General features: G+C 40.7%; 2 protein-coding genes across 2 annotated transcripts; one reads left to right on the forward strand and one right to left on the reverse strand.

Moving 5' to 3' along the window:
- On the reverse strand, positions 1,042-2,546 carry LOC8058228. Its single transcript, XM_002458182.2, has 2 exons — positions 2,266-2,546; positions 1,042-1,543 (listed from the first exon to the last, which is right to left on the reverse strand). The coding sequence occupies exons 1-2, from the start codon at positions 2,383-2,385 to the stop codon at positions 1,262-1,264; spliced, it is 402 nt and encodes a 133-aa protein (XP_002458227.1). The 5' UTR covers positions 2,386-2,546; the 3' UTR covers positions 1,042-1,261.
- LOC8054948 lies at positions 5,658-6,593 on the forward strand. Its single transcript, XM_002455996.2, has one exon. It carries the CDS (start codon positions 5,907-5,909, stop codon positions 6,375-6,377), a length of 471 nt encoding a protein of 156 aa, XP_002456041.1. The 5' UTR covers positions 5,658-5,906; the 3' UTR covers positions 6,378-6,593.

Below are 22,424 nucleotides of genomic sequence, written 5' to 3' on the forward strand. Positions count from 1 at the left end.
AATAAAAAAAAGAAAGAAAAAAGAAAAGAAATTAAAGAAAAAAATATAGCAAGAAAAAGAAAAAGAAAAAAGAAACAAAAAAAAAGACAAGAAAACTAACAGCAACGAGATCGGGAGGGAAAAAGAAAAGAAACATAAAAAAGAAAGAAAAAATAAAAAAGAAACGTACATACCTATCACGTGCTCACGCGCGGGAAGTCATCGCGCGGGAACCATCGGACGGAGACTCCGGTCCGAACGTTCGGACCGGAAGATTCGCGGTAAAGTTACCAGCTCCAACAAAAGATATTCTATGCAAAGTAAATCAAGCAACCAAACACATTATTTGTTAGCCAGACTTAGATAATACAGGTAACCAAACAACTAGCAATTGGCTTGATGAGGCCAGGCTAAAGTTACCTAGGCTAAGATTCTAGCCAGGTTAGAAATAAGCCAAGAAACCAAACACACCCATAGGTGACTCAGATACAAAAACCAAGAAAATGTGTGAGACACACAAGTGGGTCATGTATTAATGGTGATGAAGTAACTATTATATGAGTGGGCTGTAAGAAGGCTGTAAAGAAATCTTACAGCCAGCAGCTGATTGTATTATAATATTTGCTCTAAGAGGTTAATTCTTTAAATTAATTACTTTTGTTAAAGTAACTTTGCTTGAATTCGGAATTCGGCACTGAAACAGAAGTTAGCATTCCGCTGCTATCTAATTTGGCTTTAGCATCTTGGGTTATATCTGTTCTTTTTTTTTTATCGATATATTTTCTCTGCTTATGTTGAAAGCAAGTAAAGGTTTAGCTAAGATTCTATCTAGGCATCAGTGCTAAGCATTCTCTCTCTCTCTCTCTCTCTCTCTCTCTCTCTCTCTCTCTTGTGGCTGCTACTTAGCATCTGTCAATGTGTACGTTTAGCCCCTCTGGTCCGTGGAACATAGGAATTTCATAGGAATCAGCTTATTTTCATAGAAAAAAACCCAAAAAAACTGAATTTTTTCTTACGTTCCAAAGGTGAGTCAGCAGGGACACTGTTTTGAGTATTTGTAGCTCACTCGATCTTCCTCTTTCTTATATAATGTAAAATGCACTTCTTGTAATAATTGGATTTTCAGACATATAACCAGATGGACAAACAGTACAACAATGATTAAGAAAAAGTAGACTTAAAACTCAGTTTCCAGTTGGCATAGTCATACAGGACTCCAACAACGTAGAAACTCAGATTAGCATTGCCATCAACATAAAAGGGTGCATCGGCAGAGTGCCTTTCACAAGGAAGCCTTGACGGCTGGACGAGGGATTAGCAAGTTCGCCGGAAGCCCCATCTCCTTACTGGTGGCTCCATTCTTCTCCTTTGCGGCTAACGCCTTCTCCCTGAGCTTCTCCAAGGCTTTCTTTTTGTTCTCCAATCTCGAAGTTCTAGCTTCTGCTGGACTGGCCACCATGAGCATGAATGCGGCCAACGATGCGGATGACATGAATGACAGGGCATCTCTGCGTGTTATGTGGCTTCTGAGCCTTGTTCGTCCATGAACATTTACATTGGTGGACTGCATTGATAGAGCAGAGAACAATGCTGAAATATGTTTCAACTGATGTCAATTTTGCGTTAAATATGCACTTGCAAATTCAGTTTTGTGTACTCTAGGATTAGACTCTGAATCAAGATGAGAACTCAGAGGTATAGGTCAGTGTACCTAACATCCAAGCTTGGATCTGTCACTCTGTCAGCTCACGGCGTGTTCAAGTGGACGCCGGACGGGCAAAGTAACAGAAGCATACAACAAAAACAATTAAACCAGCCCCTGCTTGCCCAGATTTCCCGTGAAGCTGCTGCTTGCCTGAATCTGCTACACCGCTCATAGCTTACCAATATTACTCCTAGTGATTTCACGTTTCCTCATTCAGAGTACAGAGTAAATGAGTAATCACCGATGCTGAAAAAAAACATCAGGCCTTGGTAATCGGATTTATAAACTCGGAGGTCATCGGCCGAGTGTAGCTAGACCAGGCCTTAGTAGCAGCTAGATCTGCCCAGGCATCCAAAGCAGATTAGCTACTTTAATGATTTATGAACTCAATTCCCCATTCTATCAACCTATCCCTGGTTCGTTGCCCGTGGTAATCGGATTCATGGTCTCGGAGGTTTTTTGCGCTTTGTTTCTTTTTGGCTGCCACATAGCTGAAATAATTCACCATACTATTATTCTGGAGAGTGGGAATAGATCCATAGCAGAGGCATTGTCAGACATCAGCCAAAATTAGTCTGTACCTGGTTGTATCTGCAGCTCAAGTCGGCCATCCGCGGACTTGCGCCGGCGCAGCCATTTCTCGCTGGAAGGAGACGAGGGATTGGGCGCAACTGCAGAGGCGCCAGCGCCACGGCCATCATAGTAGCTGCTAGATGGGGATTGGGGGAACTGGTTATGTTAGCTGGAGAAGGTGGCAGTGCCGTAGAAGACGATGCTGCTTCCTCGCTTTCTTGACCCTTCTGGATATTCCGCTTGCGGTTGCGGACAAAAGCAGTGAGACTGTGGGACAACACGTAGGAATGAGTTGTTGGAGCAAATACTTCGCGAAGTGCTCTTCGTCCTTTCACTCTTATTCGCATAAGTTTTATACAAAAACTATAATATAATATAATGATTTCACATAAATCTTTACTTTTACAAGAAATACAAAAAATAGAGAAAAAATTCTGCGTTCCAAATGAGATCTTAGAATTATATTTGATTCAAGGGTATTCTTTCGAGAGGCCACTCTCTTACTCTTAGGTTAATGGACCGATAAGGGAGATGTGATGAAGCCATTTCAATTCTCTAAGATGGGATGATCCCATCTCCTTTTTTTAGTTGAGTGGATGAGCACATCTCCATTTTGTATTTGGTAGGAGAGATGGAGAGGGAGGAGATAAAAATGACTATTTTTCTTCTATTATGGGTTGTTTGTTGTTACTTGGGGTCACATGTCAGCTAATCTCCAACCTCAACCTTCTCTTGCGACAATCACCTCTACCCATCATGCTCGCCTCGACCTATTGCACAATCGCTCTCGCCTACCACGGCCCCATGGGCCCAACTCCTAGTAGTTCTGCTTACCCTGCCCACCCTTGCCCCTGCTAGTTCTGTCTACCACACTCACCTCCACTCTCCCTCCCATCCCTCCTCCCCCTCCTGCCATAATGTTGTCTGACTGCACAACTCCATCAGTTGCAACAGCAACAACAATGACCACCACCTCTACCTAGTTTCATGACTTGACCCACTGCTGATGCTTCCCACCAGTGCTTAGCTCGGCACACCCGGCCGCTACCTCCCTCGCACGCCGGTTTCGTGAAGCACATGGGAAGGCGAATGAAGAATGGCGTCATGGAGAGAGAAGAATGTCATCATGAATATGTAGAGATGGCTCAAACGCAGAAAACAAAGACAACACTTTACAATGTCGAAATAGGATGGATCAGTTCGCTCATTTTGGGGGGATGAGCTTGCCTTCCATGTCACAGGAATATTTCCCATGTAGGATGACTCTGTTCCATTTGTTTGGAAGAATTTCACAAGGATCTCACGGAGAAGTCTATTTTTGACCATTGAACTTTCGTCAAAGTTTGATCTCGGCCATCAAACTCAAAAACCAAAAATCTTTGCCAAGTTCATATTTGTCCATTTGGCATATTTGAAAGTATCTTTGGGCCTTTTGGCTGGCATGGGCAACATGTGGCTGTGGGACCACATGTCATCTCTCTTCTCTTAGTCTTTCTGCCATTTCCATCTTCTCTCTTTCTCATCTACATCACTCTGCCTTCTCCTAGTGAATTTTGCTAGCACACGCTAGAGAGAGGGGACAAGTGCAAGGATCGGAGGGGGGTGGTGGGGGCTATGCATCCTCCACGGACCGTGTCCGCCGAGGGCAATGAGAAGAAGGACCCTGTAGGGACCCTAAAGCGTAAGAGAGGGGTGAATTAGGCAACTTAAAACTTCAAACTATGGTGTATTTTTCTAACATTCGCAAAAACCTATGCAATTGAGTAAACAATCTAAATGTGCAACTACGATTTTGCTAGTGTGTTGCTATCTCTACCACAAAAGAACCTAGGTTCCAATCCTATCAACTAAGCTAACTAAGATAAATCACACAACCAAGATTGTAATGTAAATGCGGAAGCTAAGATGAGGTAGAGATTCAAACTCCCGTCAATGAGTCTAGTATTTTTACCAAGGTATCAAGAAACGTGCAAGTTTCAGCCCTCGCAAGGGCCAAGCTCCAAGTTGAGTAACTCCGTGGATAGTCTCGGGCCTTACCCACACGCAAGAGGGTCTCCAAAGCATGTTGTACACATATAATTTAAAACTATATAATTTATAGTTCAAGAAAAAAATTACTTATATAATTTTCACATTTCGAGACAATATAATTTAAAACAATAGACAACCTAAAATTTCTTTATTTAAAACATAAACTCTTGTCCAAAAGCATGTTGTAAATATCCAAAAGCTACAAATAGATTACATTTGTTAACTTTCCACAAACTATGCATGCATTCGTCCCTAGGTTTGTTTAGAATGTTGAAATTTCCTTCATCTTCCTTGAAAGAAAAATAGAAAATTGGTGTATTCTTGTTCACAAAGTGAACGTCATCTAAGGAGGTGGCTACTAGCTAGGATGTAAGGATGAAAACGGTACAGCTTTTGTTTTTTTGTATTATAATACCGTTTTCTATGATACCGTTTTTGAATTTCGCCAAATATAAAGGTTTATCATTTTTAATTGGTGTCACAACTATTTTCAACCATTTTTTATACTCGTTAATTGCTAAAATGTAAAAATATTCTAAACTGACCTCTTCCATTTTTTATATTGTAATATCATTTCTGACCGTTTTCGACCATTGACAAATTTGTCAAAGAATGTAGAATGAGCGGAAGAGCAACCGTGATAAGTGAATGTGATTTAGGTGTAGGTGGCGAGGTGGTTAGTAAAGCAAAATTTAGAGAGTGGTAGACAGCAGCAACATCGGAAATGGGAGAAATCGTGCATGCAGTGGTTAACGTGAAAATGCATTCGCAATTTAGGTTTTTTGGAACTGTTGTTTTCATTCCTCAAGGTTCCTCTTAATTCGTGATTCTACTATAAATCCCATGTGATCTTTTTGTAAGAAAATATTCGACTTTCATAATTACAATAGAACACATGTTTTCATGTTCTAATAGGTCCATTTGAAAATTTAGGCCCGTTAGAAATAAAAAAATCAACAACTTTGACCTTACTATATTATTTGATCAAAGTATATTCATTTATTGTAAAGATATATTAATAGAATCATATATCAAATGCATTTTAGTAAGATGTTGGTCTGTATAATACATTGTATGAGAAATTAATGGTCAAAAATTACCTTGAGGGCCTTTTGTCAAATTCTAGTGCAGCTTCAAAAATGGAGGAAATATTATTTCAAACAGTGCCTTAATTTTCTCTGTTCAAAATTTCAAATTATACTGGCATTTCGGCACTGCTTTGTACAACTCATCCCTTCCGTAATAGTCTGCATATTATATTCATTTTTTGGTCTGGTCTTTTTTCCTTATAATATTTCTTATTGAAAGTTCGTTTTCAAGTGTCACCAATACTAGCATATATTAATTTTCCAACGGTACCTATAATTTAATTGTTAAAAGCGTAATTAGCAAATTTAAACCTGCAGCATTAGTGCACAATTGTAATGCTGACCGGTGTCTGCCCCTTATAATTTCATAATTTATCAAGTCGGGTGCCAAACGGTCCACCAAACCACTGCCAACTGGGCGTCAGCTTCCCCTTTTAATAGTAGCCTTCCGATTCTCGCCCCCACAGTAATCCAAAAAGGCCATCGATCACTCCATTGCACTTGCTCCCGATCGGCCCAGCCTTCACGCCATGTTCAGTGCCATGTCCGCCCTCCTCGCCTCCCTGGCCCGGCGGCTGGTGCCCCTTCGCCGCAGGAAGAGCATCACGTCCTCCGCGGCTTTCGTCGCCAGACGACGTCCGTTCTTCCCGTGCGGCGGTGGAGGCCACCGCGACGTCGTCGGCGACAGCGCCTTCGTCGTCGTCGTCGTCAAGCGCAGCAAGACGCTGAGGAAGAAGGTGAAGCCCAGAACCAGAAGGGTGGGGGAGCGGAATAAGCGCGGGCGAGGAGGCGACGACGACGACGACCTCCTTGACGGCGACGACGCGTGCGTGTGGCGGCGGACGATCCTCCTGGGGCGTAGGTGCCAGCCACTGGAGTTCACGGGGGCCATTCACTACGACTGCGAGGGCCAGCGGCTGTGGCAGCCCCGCACACCGCCGCCGCCGCCGCTCCTGAGCCCCGTCCATCCTTCCGAGCTCGGCTACATGGATCGTGCATAAGACGATCTGCACTGCACAGCAGCCTGCACGAAATACGCTAGCTTATGGATGGATGAGGATGACACGGTTTTCCTTTGGTGACTTCACTGCTTCCTCTCGTCTCTAGCTAGACTGTATCGTGACGTGTGATCGAAATCTGTTGTCTTGTCGAACTGAGTGATTAATGAGTATGGTCTTGTGGAACTGAGTGATTAATGAGTATATTATATTGTTTCAGTGAAAAGTACTCCTGAAAGCTGCAACTCTTGCAAACTTTTAAAACCTTAACTAAATTTCTAATAAAACATGTTAAATTTTATAGTACCAAACTAATATCGTTGGATATATCATAAAATATATTTTTTATAAGTTACTTATTTTATGTCGTTGTTTTTTTCATAAAGTTAGTCAAATTTTAAAAAATTTGATTCGCACGGATTATAGGAGTTGAAACTTTCAGAAAGTAGTATGAGAAGTTGATTGGTAACTTGTGTCATGTATAAGATCTTGGTAGATGAACAGTGATGAATCCTTTCCTAAAAAAGATATGGTAGATGAGAGGTGGTTCAACTGTTGTTGCTCACGTTTTGGACGCATACATGCTGGCCGTACCCGCGAATCTTCCGGTCCGAACGTTCGGACCGGAGTCTCCGTCCGATGGTTTCTCGCGCGATGACTTCCCGCGCGTGAGCAAGGTATGTACGTTTCTTTTTTATTTTTTCTTTCTTTTTTATGTTTCTTTTCTTTTTCCCTCCCGATCTCGTTGCTGTTAGTTTTCTTGTCTTTTTTTTGTTTCTTTTTTCTTTTTCTTTTTCTTGCTATATTTTTTTCTTTAATTTCTTTTCTTTTTTCTTTCTTTTTTTTATTTTATATTCCGTTTGGTTTTTTTATCTTTTATGTGCTTTATTTTTATTTTCCTTTTTTGTTTTATATTATTCTTTGTTTTGTATCTTTATTTTTTTATCTTATTCTTATTATTTTCTTTGATGTTTACGTGCTGCTGTTCTATTTTTTTTATTTTTTCTTTTGATTTTGTTTTTCCTTTTATTTTTTAATTATGTTTTCTTTTATTCATGTTTTATTTCTTAATCTTTTTTTTCTTTTCTTTAATTTCTTTTTTTTTCATTTTATATTCCATTTGATTCTTTTTCTATTTTTTTTGTGCTTTATTTTTATTTTCATTTTTTTATATTATCCTTTGTTTGGTATATTTTATCTTTTTCTTATTGTTATTATTTTCTTTGATGTTCACGTGCTGATGTTCTATTTTTATTTTTTTCCTTTTAATTTTGTTTTTTCTTTTAATTTTTAATTATGTTTTCTTTTATTCATGTTTTATTTCTTAATCTCTCTTTGTTATTAATCTTTTTTTACATCATATGCGATGTTCTATAATACATTAAGTGTTGTTTCATGATTAATTCAGCGATGTTTACTTACTATACATACAATATTCTATAATGTGTTGAGTGATGTTCTATTGTGAATTTAGTGATGTTCGCTTAGTACACGTGTGGTGTTCTATGATATATCTAGTGATGTTCACGTAATATATATACAATGTTCCATAATGTATTAAATAGTGTTCTATAGTGTATTTAGTGATGTTCAGTTTAGTACACATGTGATGTTTTATAGTTTATTTTTAGGATGTTTTAAAACTATCCATATGATGTTCTTTTAAAATTTTCTCTATTACGTGTTTTTTCCTTATGCTTTGCTCTAGATTTTATTTTTTTTGTTTACATGATGTATTTATTTATTTATTTATTTTAAATATTATAATAACAGTTTCATGAATCTAAACTAGAACACTATTTTTTAAACTAAGAACATTTTTCTTACAAAGGTGGAACATTTCTTTTATGAACCTAGAACATTATCTATCATAAATAAAAATATTATATCTTTATAAGATAAATGTTTATTAATAAAATTTTATTTAAATATATCCATGTGAGATCTTGTTTTGAAGGATTTATTATAAGAAACACTATAGTGTAATCGGATTTTGATTTAGATATTTAGTTTAGTAGCTATGACTTTTTAAATTTTGTTGATGAAAGTGGAGAATATATGGATGAGGTGGGCCCTGTAGGATGGACAGCCTCTGTCAACCGCTAGCTGTGCTACACTGCTACTCTGATCCTATAGAATAGACAGACTTTATTCTAGTTTGTGCATGCATGTCTTATCTATGCTAATTTTTTTTGCATCTATGCTAATTAATTTCTGGAACCAAGTATGTGCAATGTTGTTCATGGGCTATGGCAACACAACATGATGTTCTTTAATTTTTTTCTATTACATGTTTCTTATATTTTTTTCCTTATGATCCGCTGAAGATTTTTCATTATTATTTGGTTTATGTTATGTACTTATTTATATATATATGATATATATGTAATATTATATGATGTTTTTTGTGATGTTCTCGTAATATACATGTTATGTTCTCGTAGTATATATGCGATGTTCGATGATGTATTTAGTGGTGTTCTTTTAATATATATGTCATGTTCTGTGATATCTTTTATGTTCACATAGAATACATATATGTTTACGATATTCACGTAATATATATGTGATGTTCTCGTGTTATATATGTGATATTTTATGATGTTTTTTGTGATGTTCGCACAATATACATGTGATGTTCTATGATGTATTTAATGATGTTCGCTTAATATATATGCGATGTTCTATAACATATTCAGCGATGTTCCATTGCGTATTTAGTGATAATTACTTAATAAACATGTGATATTCTATTGTATATTAGTATTTTAAGATATTTGAAGAGTATTCAGATGGTATTCTTTTATTTTTTTCTCTATTATGTTTTCTCCTTATGCATTACTCTAGATTTTATTTGTTTTTATTTATACTATGTATGTATGTATTTGTTTATTATTTATTATTTTATGTACATTATAATATAATACCAATATGGTTCTTAGAATGTTTTCTTATGAAGACGGAATATTGTTTTTAAACCTAAAACATCATCTAAGCTCAATACAAAAATATTCTATTTTTATATAATAAATATTTGTTATTTAAAATTTTATCTAAATATATTCATGTGGGATCTTGTTTTGAAGGATTTATTATAAGAAATCTAATGGTGTAATCGGAATTTAATTTGGATATTTTGTTTAGGAGTTATGACTTTTTTTATTTGTTGAAAACTATTTTGTGCATGGTGTGACGTGGATATGCTGCTGCACTATTTCATTGTACCAGCAGTACATGAGAAAGCTACGAGCCACGAGCGCGGGCTACAGAAAAGTACAATAAATATCTAATCTTGAAACAGTGTGAAGAAACAGTCCGAAAAAATATACGCGCCAGCGCCATACGCGTGCAGACTTTTGGACGGGAATCTGCCGGACGAGTGATTCGGTCCGAAGTGCCGGACCGGAAGGGCCCCCGTAACTTTACACCATTTGAGACATTTTCACAAAATGATGGGCACCTGGGCGTGCACGGCGAGCACCTGCGAGGAACAAGAAATCTGAGCGAGCAATTCTTGATCCCTCCCCCGCAGCAGAACTCGAGCACTGGTCCGCCGTCACCACGAACTAGCACTGCGTACGCTCTTGCCCTCTCCAAGAAATCTGCATACGCTCTTGCCCTCTCCACGAACCAGCACTGGTCCGCTTTGGTCACCAGCATGCGGCCGGACCCGAGCTGCCTGCTTGCCTCCACTCCTCCGGCGACGCCATTGGGTTGATGTAGGGGTGGTCGAGGAGTGGACCCGAGCTGCTTCCCCTCCCCCTCCGCCGAGTAGTGGATGCCGCGGCTGAGTTAGGAGAGCGACAGGCCACTCCTCCGCTCACCGCCGGTGCCCGCGCGGGAGGGATGAGGCCGCCAGCGCCTCACGCCCTCGTCCTCGACACCTCGACCGCGCCCGAATGCGACGTGCTTGACGGCACGGAGGAGCGCGACTGCCTCGCCGCCCTCAGCCACGGTCTCGCGCCGCCAGTGCCCGCGCGGGAGGGATGAGGCCGCCAGCGCCTCGCGTCCTCGTCCTCGAGACCTCGACCGCGTCAGACTGGGGCGTGCTTGACGTCATGGAGCGCGGCTGCCTCGCCGCCCTCAGCCCCGGTCTCGCGGTCTTCCCCGTTGACCCTGCCGGTGAGGAGAAGAAGCGGTGACGAGAAAGGAGGAGGGGCTGGCCAAAGCCGGGTTAAGTTGGGACGGCCGATTTGGCCTTTCGGTCAACGTGGTACGGCTGGCCCATCCTAGCCATGCCCTAAAACTATGAACCAAATACTTATTTTCTGGCCCAGCTCAGCTTTGGTCACACTTAGACTTCAACCAAACACACTGTATAAGTTTACACAGCCCGCTTTTACTCTCTCTTCTCTTCTCTCTTCTCCACCTCAGCTTTTAGCTGTCTTACAGCCTGCTATAATACTTGCTCTTACAAGAGTTAACCTCTTACAAGAGTTAACCTCTTACACACATTCCAAGATCATGTAGAATGCCACGTAGGTCTAATCATATTATCGGCCATTGCTAAAAACTAACAGTATTGAAGAGCTTGGCTTAGAGCTGGCAACTAGCTCTTTACTGTTGCATGCCCTAAGAGAAAGATGATGCTAGATAACTGCTCACTTCAGGTAACGAATGTATATGTTCTAATACAATATACCTATCTATATCTCTTATGAAAACAAATGAACTTTTTAACTCCGTGAACAAGCTATTCATTGTAACCCATACTATGAGCATCTCCAATAGCAATTGTTTCTAAATCTCACTCCTAAAAGATATAAGGCAAATTTAGTTCAGAAATTTCGGACTATTTTCAAATCACGCCAACCACTTTTACACTTTATTATTCTCGTATACATTTGCATTGGAAATATTTTCTTTACTTCTTTTCTTCCCTCACGTCCTTTGAGCTTTAGATTGCCCGAATGATACACGCGCACATATTTCCGTGTGATTGGATTGATTTTTCAAGTGCAGAAAGATTAGGAGTTGAGATAAGTAGTGGTGTTGGAGAGTAATCCTTGCAAAAAAAAAGTTAATATTGAGCTAATTAAGCTATAACCGGTCACATTAGGCTCAGATAATCATTACACTGTAAAAATAGCAGGAACAATCACTATTCCAATTTGGTAGAAAAAATTTATACTAAATATTGAATGCTAAAATCCTGTAATTCTAGTATTTTTAGTAATAAAACTCTACCTCAGTCATAATATATGAGAATTTCAGGAGATATTTAGTAGAAAAAATATATACTAAATATTGAATGCCAAAATACTAGAAAAACCACGTATCATCAGGAGATACTGCTCTGGTGATCCATCTATAGTTTTCCAGACGGGCCAGGCCCGCTGGGCTGGAACGGGCACGGCCCGAAAAAACACGGCCCGAGCACGGCCCAGGCACGCTAGCACCGTGCCCGTGCCTGGCACGGCACGCTAATGGGCCGTGCCTGGGCCGAGAATCCAGCCCGTGGGCTGGCACGAGGCACGGCACGGAATTTAGCCTGGCCCGCTAGCGGCACGGCTCATAAAATACCAGCCGTCCGATCTGTAACCCTAATGAATTGTAGCCGTTGGATCAAAGCCGGTTGGAGGGATGTATAAAAGGCGTCGCCGGCCACACTCCCCTCACATCCCCTAACCCTAATTCATTTCACCCGGCTGCCGCGCGACGCGAATCTTCTCGTCCTCTCTCGGTCTCTCCTCTCCTCCTCTGTCCTCTCTGAGTCTCTGCCTCTTTGGTTCTCCGTTCGACGTTCGTAAGCTATGGCGAAGGGGAATGGGGGGGAGAACCAGGCCTCAAGGCGACGGCGGATCACCGGTGTCTCTCCCACTGTCGCGTTTCGCCCGCCGGCAGCGGCACAGGCACGGGCCGAGGCCTCGCAGTCGCCAGAGCTTCGAAGGACCAGGTAAGCCGTAAGCTTCCAGTGACTTCTTCTTCCTATCTCTGCCTCTCTCCACTCCAAATCTGTGCCTTTGTCTTCTTCTCGCTCCAGATCTGCCGATCTGCTGCTGCTCGGAGTCGCAGCCGAGGCTTCTCCACCTCCGGCGTCGTCGAGGTAAACCCTAACCCTAACCCTAGGTCCTAGTTCTTCCTTTTCATATTCCTTTATTCTTATGCTAATCTCTTTTTTTGTTTCGTTGTTTTGTTTTTGACAGTCGCTCGAGGCTAGGGCCGTCGAGGCCCCTCTCTGTCTCTGAAGAAGCTAGTGCTACTGCTGTGTATGAAGAGCAAGAGAGGATGCGCGACCTCCCTGGAACCGAAGAAGACGACGACATGCGCGACGAAGAATTGGAAGAGCTCTTCGGCCTCGGCCCAGAAGCTAGAGCCGGAGGCGGAGTAGAGGATCCGGTCAACCTTGCTGATGGAGAAGACGAAGAACAAGGAGGTGAGAACAACGCCGACGAGGTATCACGCCCCTCCACTTTTGATGTCTGGCTTGATTTCAAGAAGCTCTTCAAACCTGGCCCCAAAGGTAAGCAAATCAGGTATGGCGCTGTCTGCATCCACTGCAATACGCAGTATGCTGGTAGATCTGCTATAGGCACTGGCCATCTTCATCGTCACAGAGACAAATGTCCTAAGAGGCGTGAGAAAATTAGGGGTTATAGTCAGTGTCAGATCTCTTTTAATCCTGATGGTTCTATGCGTAATTGGGATTACTGTCCTGCTCGTGCTCGTACTGAACTCTGTCGACTGCTTGCTAGAGTAGATGTTCCTATTAGTTTTGGTGAGTGTGCTGCATTTGAGGAATATATAAAAAATGCTCATAACCCTAAGTTTGTTGCTGTCTCTACACAAACCACAACTAGGGACTTGGCCAAACTCTTTACTGAAAGAAAGGCTAAGCTGATAGAGTTGCTTTCTTCTGATGCTGTTAACTGTGTGTGCCTTACATCTGATATATGGTCTGGAAAAGCTAAAGAAGACTATCTTAGTGTTGTTGCTCATTACATTAACCCTGATTGGCAAATAGAGAAGAGGGTGCTTGGTCTTGTTCTTATTGATTGTAAGCATTCTGGACAAAACATTGCAGATAGAGTTGCATCTGTTCTTTCTGAGTATGGTGTGCTTCAAAAAGTGTTTTCTGTTACTTTAGATAATGCTTCATCTAATTGTTCTGCCATGCTTAAGCTTAGACCTATACTGTCTCATTATCTTGGTATTCAAGTTCCTTCAGAAGATCCAAATGAAAGTGCATTGAATGATAGTGCTATTAGTTCTATTTTCTTACATCAGCGTTGTGCATGTCACATTATTAATCTGATTGTTAAAGAGGCACTTGATGTTCTTAAGCCTTTGATTGAAGTATTTAGAAGTGATCTATCTTTTATGAACTCATCTAATGTGAGAATTGCTGCATATAAAAGATTGTGCATTGCATCAGGCCTCAGGCCTAGAAAGTTTCAATTGGACATGGACATAAGGTGGAACTCTACATATTTGATGCTTAAGCATTTATTTCCTCATAAAGAGCCATTCACTACTTTCATTCATGCTAATTATCCTAGAACTGAAGATGGTTTGTTGCTTACTGAGGAGCATTGGGATGTTGCTGACAAAGTTTTGAAATTTCTTGAATTGTTCTATGATGCTACAGTTGCATTGTCTGGTGTTTACTATCCTACATCACCTCTTATGATTCATTATCTTGTTAGGATTGCTATACACTTGCAGCATTATGCTAATGATAGCCACATCAGACCTGTGGTTCAACCTATGATAGATAAGTATAATAAGTACTGGAGAGACATACCTTTGTTGTATTCTTTTGCATTCATTCTGGACCCTAGAGCTAAGATGAGGGGTTTTGCAAAAGTGCTTAGGAGGTTGATGAACCTTACCAGCACAGATTATAATGCTTACCAGGTTGGAACTAGAGCTAGGCTCACTGATGTGTATAACAAGTATGAGGAGAAGTTTGGAGATGTTAGGTTGATGAGGACTGTCCCTCAAAACCTCTCTGGTAAAAAAAGGTCTGCTTGGGATGAAATCTATGATGATGATTCCAGTTCCTCTGGTGGGGGCAGTTCACTGCTCCATTCTAGTCTTAATTTGTCCAGAGATACATCTGCTACTGCTTTGTTGCATGCTGCTACTTCTACAGCAGCTGCTAGTTCTTCTGAACTTGTCTCATACTTGGACTGTGACACTGTTAACCAGCTGCATGATGAGTTTGACATCTTAAGATGGTGGCATGAGCACAAATTGACATATCCTGTGCTGTCCATCATGGCTAAAGACATCTTAACTGTTCCTGTTTCTACAATATCTTCAGAATCTACATTTAGTATGACTGGCAGGATCATCGGAGAGCGGCGGAGGAGACTCAAGTCGGAGACGGTGGAGTGGCTAACATGCATCAAGGACTGGGAGTTGGCAGAGGCAAGGCTGCAACACAATGTGGAGGACAAGGAGCTTGAAGATGAATTTGAAAATCTCTATCTTGATTAGTGCTCCAGCTGTCAGCTGCCAAGGTAACTGCTTAGTCCTAACTAGTGCTTCTTTGTTCTTCTTTTACAGTTGCTAACTAGTTCTAACTGTGTTCTTAATCAGGTGGACAGCTGGGATCCTGAGAGGCTGACTTGGGAGCAAGAAGCTTGAAGGATTAGTTCACTAGTTCATCTACCTTAGTATTTACTTTCTGCTAGAACTTTGGGTCTGTGAAATGACAACTTTGGACTGTAAAACTGTGATGAATGATGTAAGTATAAGAACATTGAACTATTAGGGAGCTTGGCTGTACTCTTTTCCTACCTAGGGTTTGATCTCACAAGGGTGAGTTTTACCTAGGTAGGTTTTTAATGAGGCAGCCATTGCACAAGCTCCTAAATTAATCATTTGATGTTAAATATTGTCTTTTGTGTCCAATTTAGCTTTTACATACTTTGATTATTGCTTCTGGGATCAAATCGATTTAGTGCCTAGGCTGGCACAAGCACTGGCGTGCCATCGTGCTTGTTGGCACGGCACGGCACGGCTATTGCTTGATAGTGCCGTGCCTGGGCCGTTACTTCGGCACGCTAGCACTATCAGGCACGGCACGATGTGCCGCCGTGCTTGCCGTGCTCGTGCCTGGCCATGCTCGTGCCTGGCCGTGCCCGTGCCTGGCCGTGCCCGTGCCATGCCGTGCCGGGCCGCCCGTTTGGAAAACTATAGATCCATCCAAACAGCACCTAAGTGCGTCTCACGTCAAACCAGTTGCGGCATGCACCACGGAAGGTTCACTCGATCACGTCCTGATTGCATTGGCTGATGGCTGATGCTGGTAGTGGAGCGCGGGTAGCAGGAATATTGGAACATTCCCAGGCATATCGCAGCTACTAGACACACAGGTCAATCCATCTTGGCGAGCAAGTTCGTTGCTTTCCCTGTCAAGCACGAAATGATAAAGCAAGATCATGTTTGCCGTGCAGTGCTCGCTAGCATAGTGACCTCACTCCAAGACCCAAGAACAGTCGTCCTTGGTGTAGTTTAGTCCTCGCTTCGCTACCTTGGTCGCCAAGCATTCTCTGTAGGCCTGTAGCTGCGCACACGCGCGCGCTCTGGCCAAGAAGACTGTATATATAAACCTTCAGTGGTCATAGCTGCTAGTTACATATCGTCAGCAGTCAGCACACAGACTTTTGACGAAAAACAAATCAAACCCAAGTCCGTCCACTCGGCGGCGCGTTGTGTTTATAATTTGCTGATATATAGTTCATCGCTCGGGGTCAGGGAAAGGGAGAAGATGGAATCCGAAGCCAGATCCGATTTCTGGTCGTCCATGGCGTCATGGTTATCGTGGTTTTGCTCTGCTACTATGGCGGCAGACTCTGGTAGGCGCACCGGGAGCGGGAGCGATGGGGTGGCCGGAATTGCTGCGGCGGCTCAACATTTCTCCAGCGCTCATACTGTTAAGTTCTGTTAAATAGGAGTAGTGGTAGCATGTTATATATGGGTTTGTTTGGATGAATTAGGACTAGTGATTAGTCCAATTAATTAGTTGGGTTCTATGAACTAGTGAACTAACGACTAGTTGAGGCTATGGCTAGTTGTTAGACTAATCACTAGTCCAACGGTTTGGATCTTCAAGAGCTAAACTTGAGTTAACTAGTTGTTAGTCCATGTGATCTAAACGCTCTAAGTTTTCGGACTACTAAGAACCAGACTCTGGTTTTATGTATCCTAATGATATAATTGCAAGAAATTGCGGTGACCACTTTCTTGTTTAGTAATATATAATAATGGGTTGTCCGGCCTACCTTGACAATCTGACGCAACTGCGTTGTCTTTCTCATTGACACTCTGCTCACCCAACTCACGGTATGGTAATTTCACGTCACTGGAGAATCATACTTAAATTAAGGCCTTGTTTAGTTCCGAAAAGTAAAAAGTTTTCGGTACTGTAGCACTTTCGTTTGTTTGTGACAAATATTATCCAATCATGGACTAACTATGATCAAAAGATTTAACCCGTGATTTACAGCTAAACTGTGTAATTAGTTTTTGTTTTCGTCTATATTTAATGTTTCATGCATGTGCCACAAGATTCGATGTGACGAGGAATCTTGAAAACTTTTTAGTTTTCAGAGTGAACTAAACAAGGCCTTAAAAGCTACCTATTCGAAAAAGGGAATTACCTAGAATTCTTCACTTCACATTATGTATTAACATGTCATGGATGTGCTTGTCCTAAAAAAATGGTCGTTGTGTCGTGCTTAGAATCACGGTCCTATAGGCACAGTTCACGAGGATGTACCAACACTGTATAAATAGATAGCTCAATACAAGTCTCTCTTACTATATTTTTAGACTGTACTCTCTATTTCAATGCAATTGAGAATTACCAAACTACCCTATATAAAAGTACCCTGTCACAACAGGTTGGAACTTGGAAGGAGACAGAGGGCTGAGTCTGCTCGCACGAATCAGCCAGTCATTCAGGCCTTGTTTAGTTTGTAAAAATTTTCAAGATTCCCTATCACATCAAATTTTTTGTCGCATGCATAGAGCATTAAATATAGATAAAAATAAAAACTAATTGCACAGTTTACCTGTAATTTGTGAGATGAATCTTTTGAGCCTAGTTACTCTTTGTTTGGACAATGTTTGTCAAATAAAAACGAAAGTGCTACAGTAGCCAAAAACCAAAATTTTCGCGAACTATCAGTAATATTTTTTTATAACAAATTAGCAAACAATACTTTCAGCTATAGCTTTTTAGCCCAGCCAAACTTTTTATTTCCTGCATCATTTCCTTGTTGGTTATTGGCTACTGTTGCACGCGTCTTGCAGGTTCAGGCTTGTGTGATCGATTAATACGTGATAAATTTAAAACTCTAAACGTGCAATTAAATTATTCCCCTGTCCCATTGAAAACATTGTTTTTAACTTTTTAGAATTCTTGTTTAATCATTTATCTTATTCAAAATGTTTATATAAATTTATTTTGTTATGACTTGTTTTGTCAAAAAAACTTTAACAATAATTTCTTTATTTCACTATTTGTATAACAAATTGAATAAAATAAACGGTTACATAAGTTAAAACGATACTTTTAATAGCACAGAGGGAGTAGAAGAGAGTGAGTACTTCTCACTATGCTTGTACAGTTGTACTAAGGTCTTGTATAGTTGACCCCAAAAACCAAAAACTTTTTAAGATTTTCCGTCACATCGAATTTTACGGTACATGCATGGAGCATTAAATATAGATGAAAACAAAAACTAATTGTACAGTTTGCCTATAAATCGCAAGACGAATCTTTTAAGTCTAGTTACTCTACAATTAGACAATATTTATCAAAATAAAAACAAAAATGCTGCAATATCAAAATCAAAAAAAGATCTAAACAAAGCCTAAGAAAAATGATAGTTGAAACTCTTTCTTATCATGCCAAACTTGTCACGCGTTGTTGGCTCCTCTTTCCAAATCCGCATCCCCTTATGTATTATTTTAGGCTGGCCACATCCGACTGAACGAGCCACCGTAGTAATAGCTGTCGTTTGACACAGAAGAATGCTCAACAGCGGAACAACTAATAGCTCATCTCGTGTTGAGACTTTTTGCAGGTGTCATGCTAAAAAAAGAGAGTATTTGCACGTGTCTAATTTGTAGCGCGGTCAAACAACATGCGTGTTCGCGATCGAGAGCCCCCACCAGAAAACCAAACTTGACTGGCAAGTTGTTGGTGCCCTTGCTGCCTTGCTTCTTTTGACCACACAACACAAGCATCTTCCGTGTCTTTTTATTGATCCCGTGCCTTATTACATTTATTTACTGGCTGTACATCTACTATATACATACCCCTTTTAGTTTAATAAAAGAAAAAAAAATGTTTTTCTACAGTAATGCATGCACAGATCATGACCGGTGACCAGGCTCTGCTTGTTCAAATCTCACCAAATGACAAGTGACGACCTCATGTATATATACGCGTGTTTATTTCTTACGTACCTTCACCGCCAAGCAAGCCGCCACTGGGAGCACACTTATACCTCTAGCTATATAAATACTACAAGTCCCAGCTGGTGAGAACTGCAACAGCGAGCAACACAACTAACTCTTGATCACAGGAACACACAGCAGATCGTCGAGCACACATAGACGACAAAAGTGAAAGCTATAGTCTGATTGATAGACTCGTCATCTGATTGCTCATGGGAAAAAGCAAGGTTAAATCCGGTTACGGTGTATGGGCGGCCGTGGCATCGTGGTTCTCTTGCTTTGGCTCTGCAAAAGCGGCTGATGACGCCGGCCGTCCCGGTAGTGCTGGGCCGTATGACCCAGCGCCGGTGGCCGGAATGGTTGCAGCTGCTAAGCATTTCTCCAATGCGCAATGTGTAAAGTTTGGTTGATAACTGTGTGTTAGTGAAACTTGTGCATATGTAGACTATGGTTATTGTTTTTTCTTTTATATATATATATATATATAGTAGAGAGTAGGATACCCCAATGCGCACCGTGTAAAGATGGTTGATAGCTGTGTGTTAGTGAAATTTGTACATATGTATATACTATGGTTATTGTTTTTTCTTTTATATAGTAGAGAGTAGGATACATTTGTAATAAGAAGAAATGTACTGAGATTGTTGTATTATTATTTACAAGAACCAGCAAATAAAATTATATATATTCTCTCTCTTGTCTTCCTCTCCATACATATATATGTATTGGTCCTATATATATCCAAAAGGTGGAATAGAATATAGTCAATTGCTCCGGTACTCCCTCTCTAAAAAAAGGCACAAATCTCAAATCAGCCGATTAAAGAAATTAATTATTTTCTATTTGATTTGATGCCTGGGTCACTGTTGGGCTCAACTTGTCCAATGCTCCATCAGCTCTGCTCCGTTCCATTAATTCATCGAGACAGCAACGTGCAGCAGCGCCCGGCGGACCTCGCGCGCCTCCCGCTCCAGCGCCACGCCAGCGTCGACCTTGTGATCTTGTGGAGCTCCAGCTCCGGAGCATCGAGGGCCTCCTCGATGGCGACGAATCCAGCACGATGACCCCGGCCGACGACAGGCTCGAGTGGGAAGCTGTTATCGGCTACAATCTATTGCATCTTCAGTGCATTTGCTCTAAAGACTTGAAGCCTGAACCGACTCGTGGTGTTACAGGAACTGATCTTTTTCATTTTAGGTATGTAATTTACGAGATGAACTTTTGAACCTAGTTAGTCTATAATTAGACAATAATTATCCAATACAAACAAAAATATTACAGTACTCAAAAACTTTTTTCATTCAGGAAACTAAACAAGTCTTATCTATGTCTGCGACCGACACTAGTACAACAGTGATTTCTCATGGCGGTGCCTTTTTTCTTCACTAGCGCATCAAAACGAGCAAGTGCCATAGAGCAAAATATGTGAACCTAGGCAAAGAACCGTCTATATAAACCCTTTACATTGTCGGTTCCTATAGAAAAATCGCGATTGTTAATGGTCTATTTACACTATGTTTACAACAGCGGCTTTCTTATGCAAACAGTGATGAGAACATCACTTCTTCGGATGCACTCGCTGATCCTTCAGCCAATATGTAAGGTCCAATAACCCGAGCTCAAATGCGCTAATTGAATTTAGAGGTGAGCTCGTTCTTAGGCAATCCTTTTCATATTATTAAGAATAGATTACTACCTAATAATATTATATTTTTTAGGAACATTGTAGAGGCTCATGAGGAAGTCAAAGGAAGCGATGGAGACAATTATGATCAGCAAGGACATCCAACAGAAGCTGGAGGCTTGGTCCAACTTGAATTCGAGTCTGCCTCGGCCTCCAGGACCAATATGCTATAAAACTAGTCATGAGGACACATTCGAACTCCATTTTCAACGATCCATATATAGCTAGAAGCTAATTTGATATGGAAGACAATGCAACTAGTCTCACGTCAAAAGACCTTCAGAACCAACGAGAATTAACACAAGTTAGTGTCCTGAATCTGTCCTGGTGCTACGTCGCTGTTTTTGGTCCAATGGGCCGTGTATCGTCTTTGAGCCCGTTAGGTGGGCGCATCTAGGGTAGGCAAGGACCCTAAGACCTTTATAATCATACGCCACTGTCGCCATTAGGTTTTGAGTTTTTCTTAATCATTCTATCTATTGACAGTTGTTGTTCATCGGTTTGTGAGACCTACTTTGAAAACTTAATCATTCATTTGCAGTTGTCTCAATTATTGAGCTGCGTTTTTTTGAGTTTTTGCTTATGTTCTTCATTTCACAGGCAAGGATTAGCATTCGCGGCGAGCTCAACCAGTTGGAGACATAGTTGATAACCAAAGAAGTTGTGGTGCTAAGATTGTAGGGTTCGTATCTTTCAATCTGAAACTGGTTTGGTGTGTCGTGCTCCGTTTTATGATAGTTATCATCTACCTGACAGAAGATCAGCGACAGAAATCAGGTCCTCATCAAACAGTTAGCGTAAATTGACCTTAATAATGGCGGTACACTTCTGTGAACCGCTAATGCATTTGTTTTCCAATGCCGGTTCACTGAAAGAACCTCGCCAGACTTATCTCTTTCTGACTAGGATATCAATAAACTCCTTCCGTATAGAATTTAGAGGTCTTTTAGGACAGCGACACGGTCTCCAAAATACAAGTTTGATCTCTTATTTTTATAAAAATATTTAAAAAATGATATACTTTTATGAAAGTATTTTTCAAAACAAATCTATTCATATAACTTTCACATTTACAAACTCAACAATTTAAAAGTTATTGATGATTTATATTCTCAATTTTAACCTAAATCTTCTCTAAAACGACTTATAAATCCTATATGAAGGGAGTATCATCCATGGAAAAAAGAAATAAAATAAAACACTAACGTTTGTGTGAGAGTTTGAAGTTTTTTTGGCTCAAATAAAGTGAAATATTATAGCACATTTTTTTAAAATTTAGCCACCAAATTTCATTAGGAGCTCTGCCATTCAAATAAATTGAAGACAAGTTTAAAATAAGATGAAACATAGCCATCTAAACATAGTCCTATGGCAAATCCACACTTACTGGCAATCAACAATAGAACAACCATGTGTTATTGGTACGGATCATATGGTAGAAGCGGCCAAGCAACTCCTACTTTCCTTCAGACAAAGCCACCGTATGTCTCCACTTCTTATATAACCATATGTCTCCACCTCTTATATACAACTAGCATCCACAGGCCTAGATAGAGACCATAGAATCGCCATCGACCAAGCATCATCGTAACCCCAACAACAATCCGCTCTGACTTCTTCACCTCGCAATCCCATGTCCACAATATGAGCGCTTCTAGAATATTGACGGTTCGCCAAAAATAATAAGAGACACCAAGGAGTCATATGCCTCAAGACAGAGCCGATCATACACTATTGTTTTTTTTATGAAAGATCATACACTATATAGTAGGCAAGCAGCTTGGCTTCCCATGGCAGACATTGGCTAGTGCCATAAGCATCTCCATTACCTACACACAACTAGCACCACCACATCTTGAGAGACCATAGTGTATCATTGTTGTCAGTCTCTTCTCTATGCCCAAGAATTATGAAGCAGCTTCGACTTCACCGCTGCTACAAGCTTAGAT

This window comes from Sorghum bicolor, chromosome 3 (assembly GCF_000003195.3).
Source record: "Sorghum bicolor cultivar BTx623 chromosome 3, Sorghum_bicolor_NCBIv3, whole genome shotgun sequence".
Lineage (NCBI taxonomy): Eukaryota > Viridiplantae > Streptophyta > Magnoliopsida > Poales > Poaceae > Sorghum > Sorghum bicolor.

What these genes read in the sequence shown, in the direction of transcription:
- LOC8058228 (XM_002458182.2), bottom strand. Translation starts at nt 2,385, where the DNA reads ATGATGGCCGTGGCGCTGGCGCCTCTGCAGTTGCGCCCAATCCCTCGT. An exon ending in TGAGCTGCAGATACAACCAG is followed by an intron (nt 1,544 to 2,265) that starts GTACAGACTAAT and finishes CTATCAATGCAG; the next exon opens with TCCACCAATGTAAATGTTCA.
- LOC8054948 (XM_002455996.2), top strand. Translation starts at nt 5,907, where the DNA reads ATGTTCAGTGCCATGTCCGCCCTCCTCGCCTCCCTGGCCCGGCGGCTG.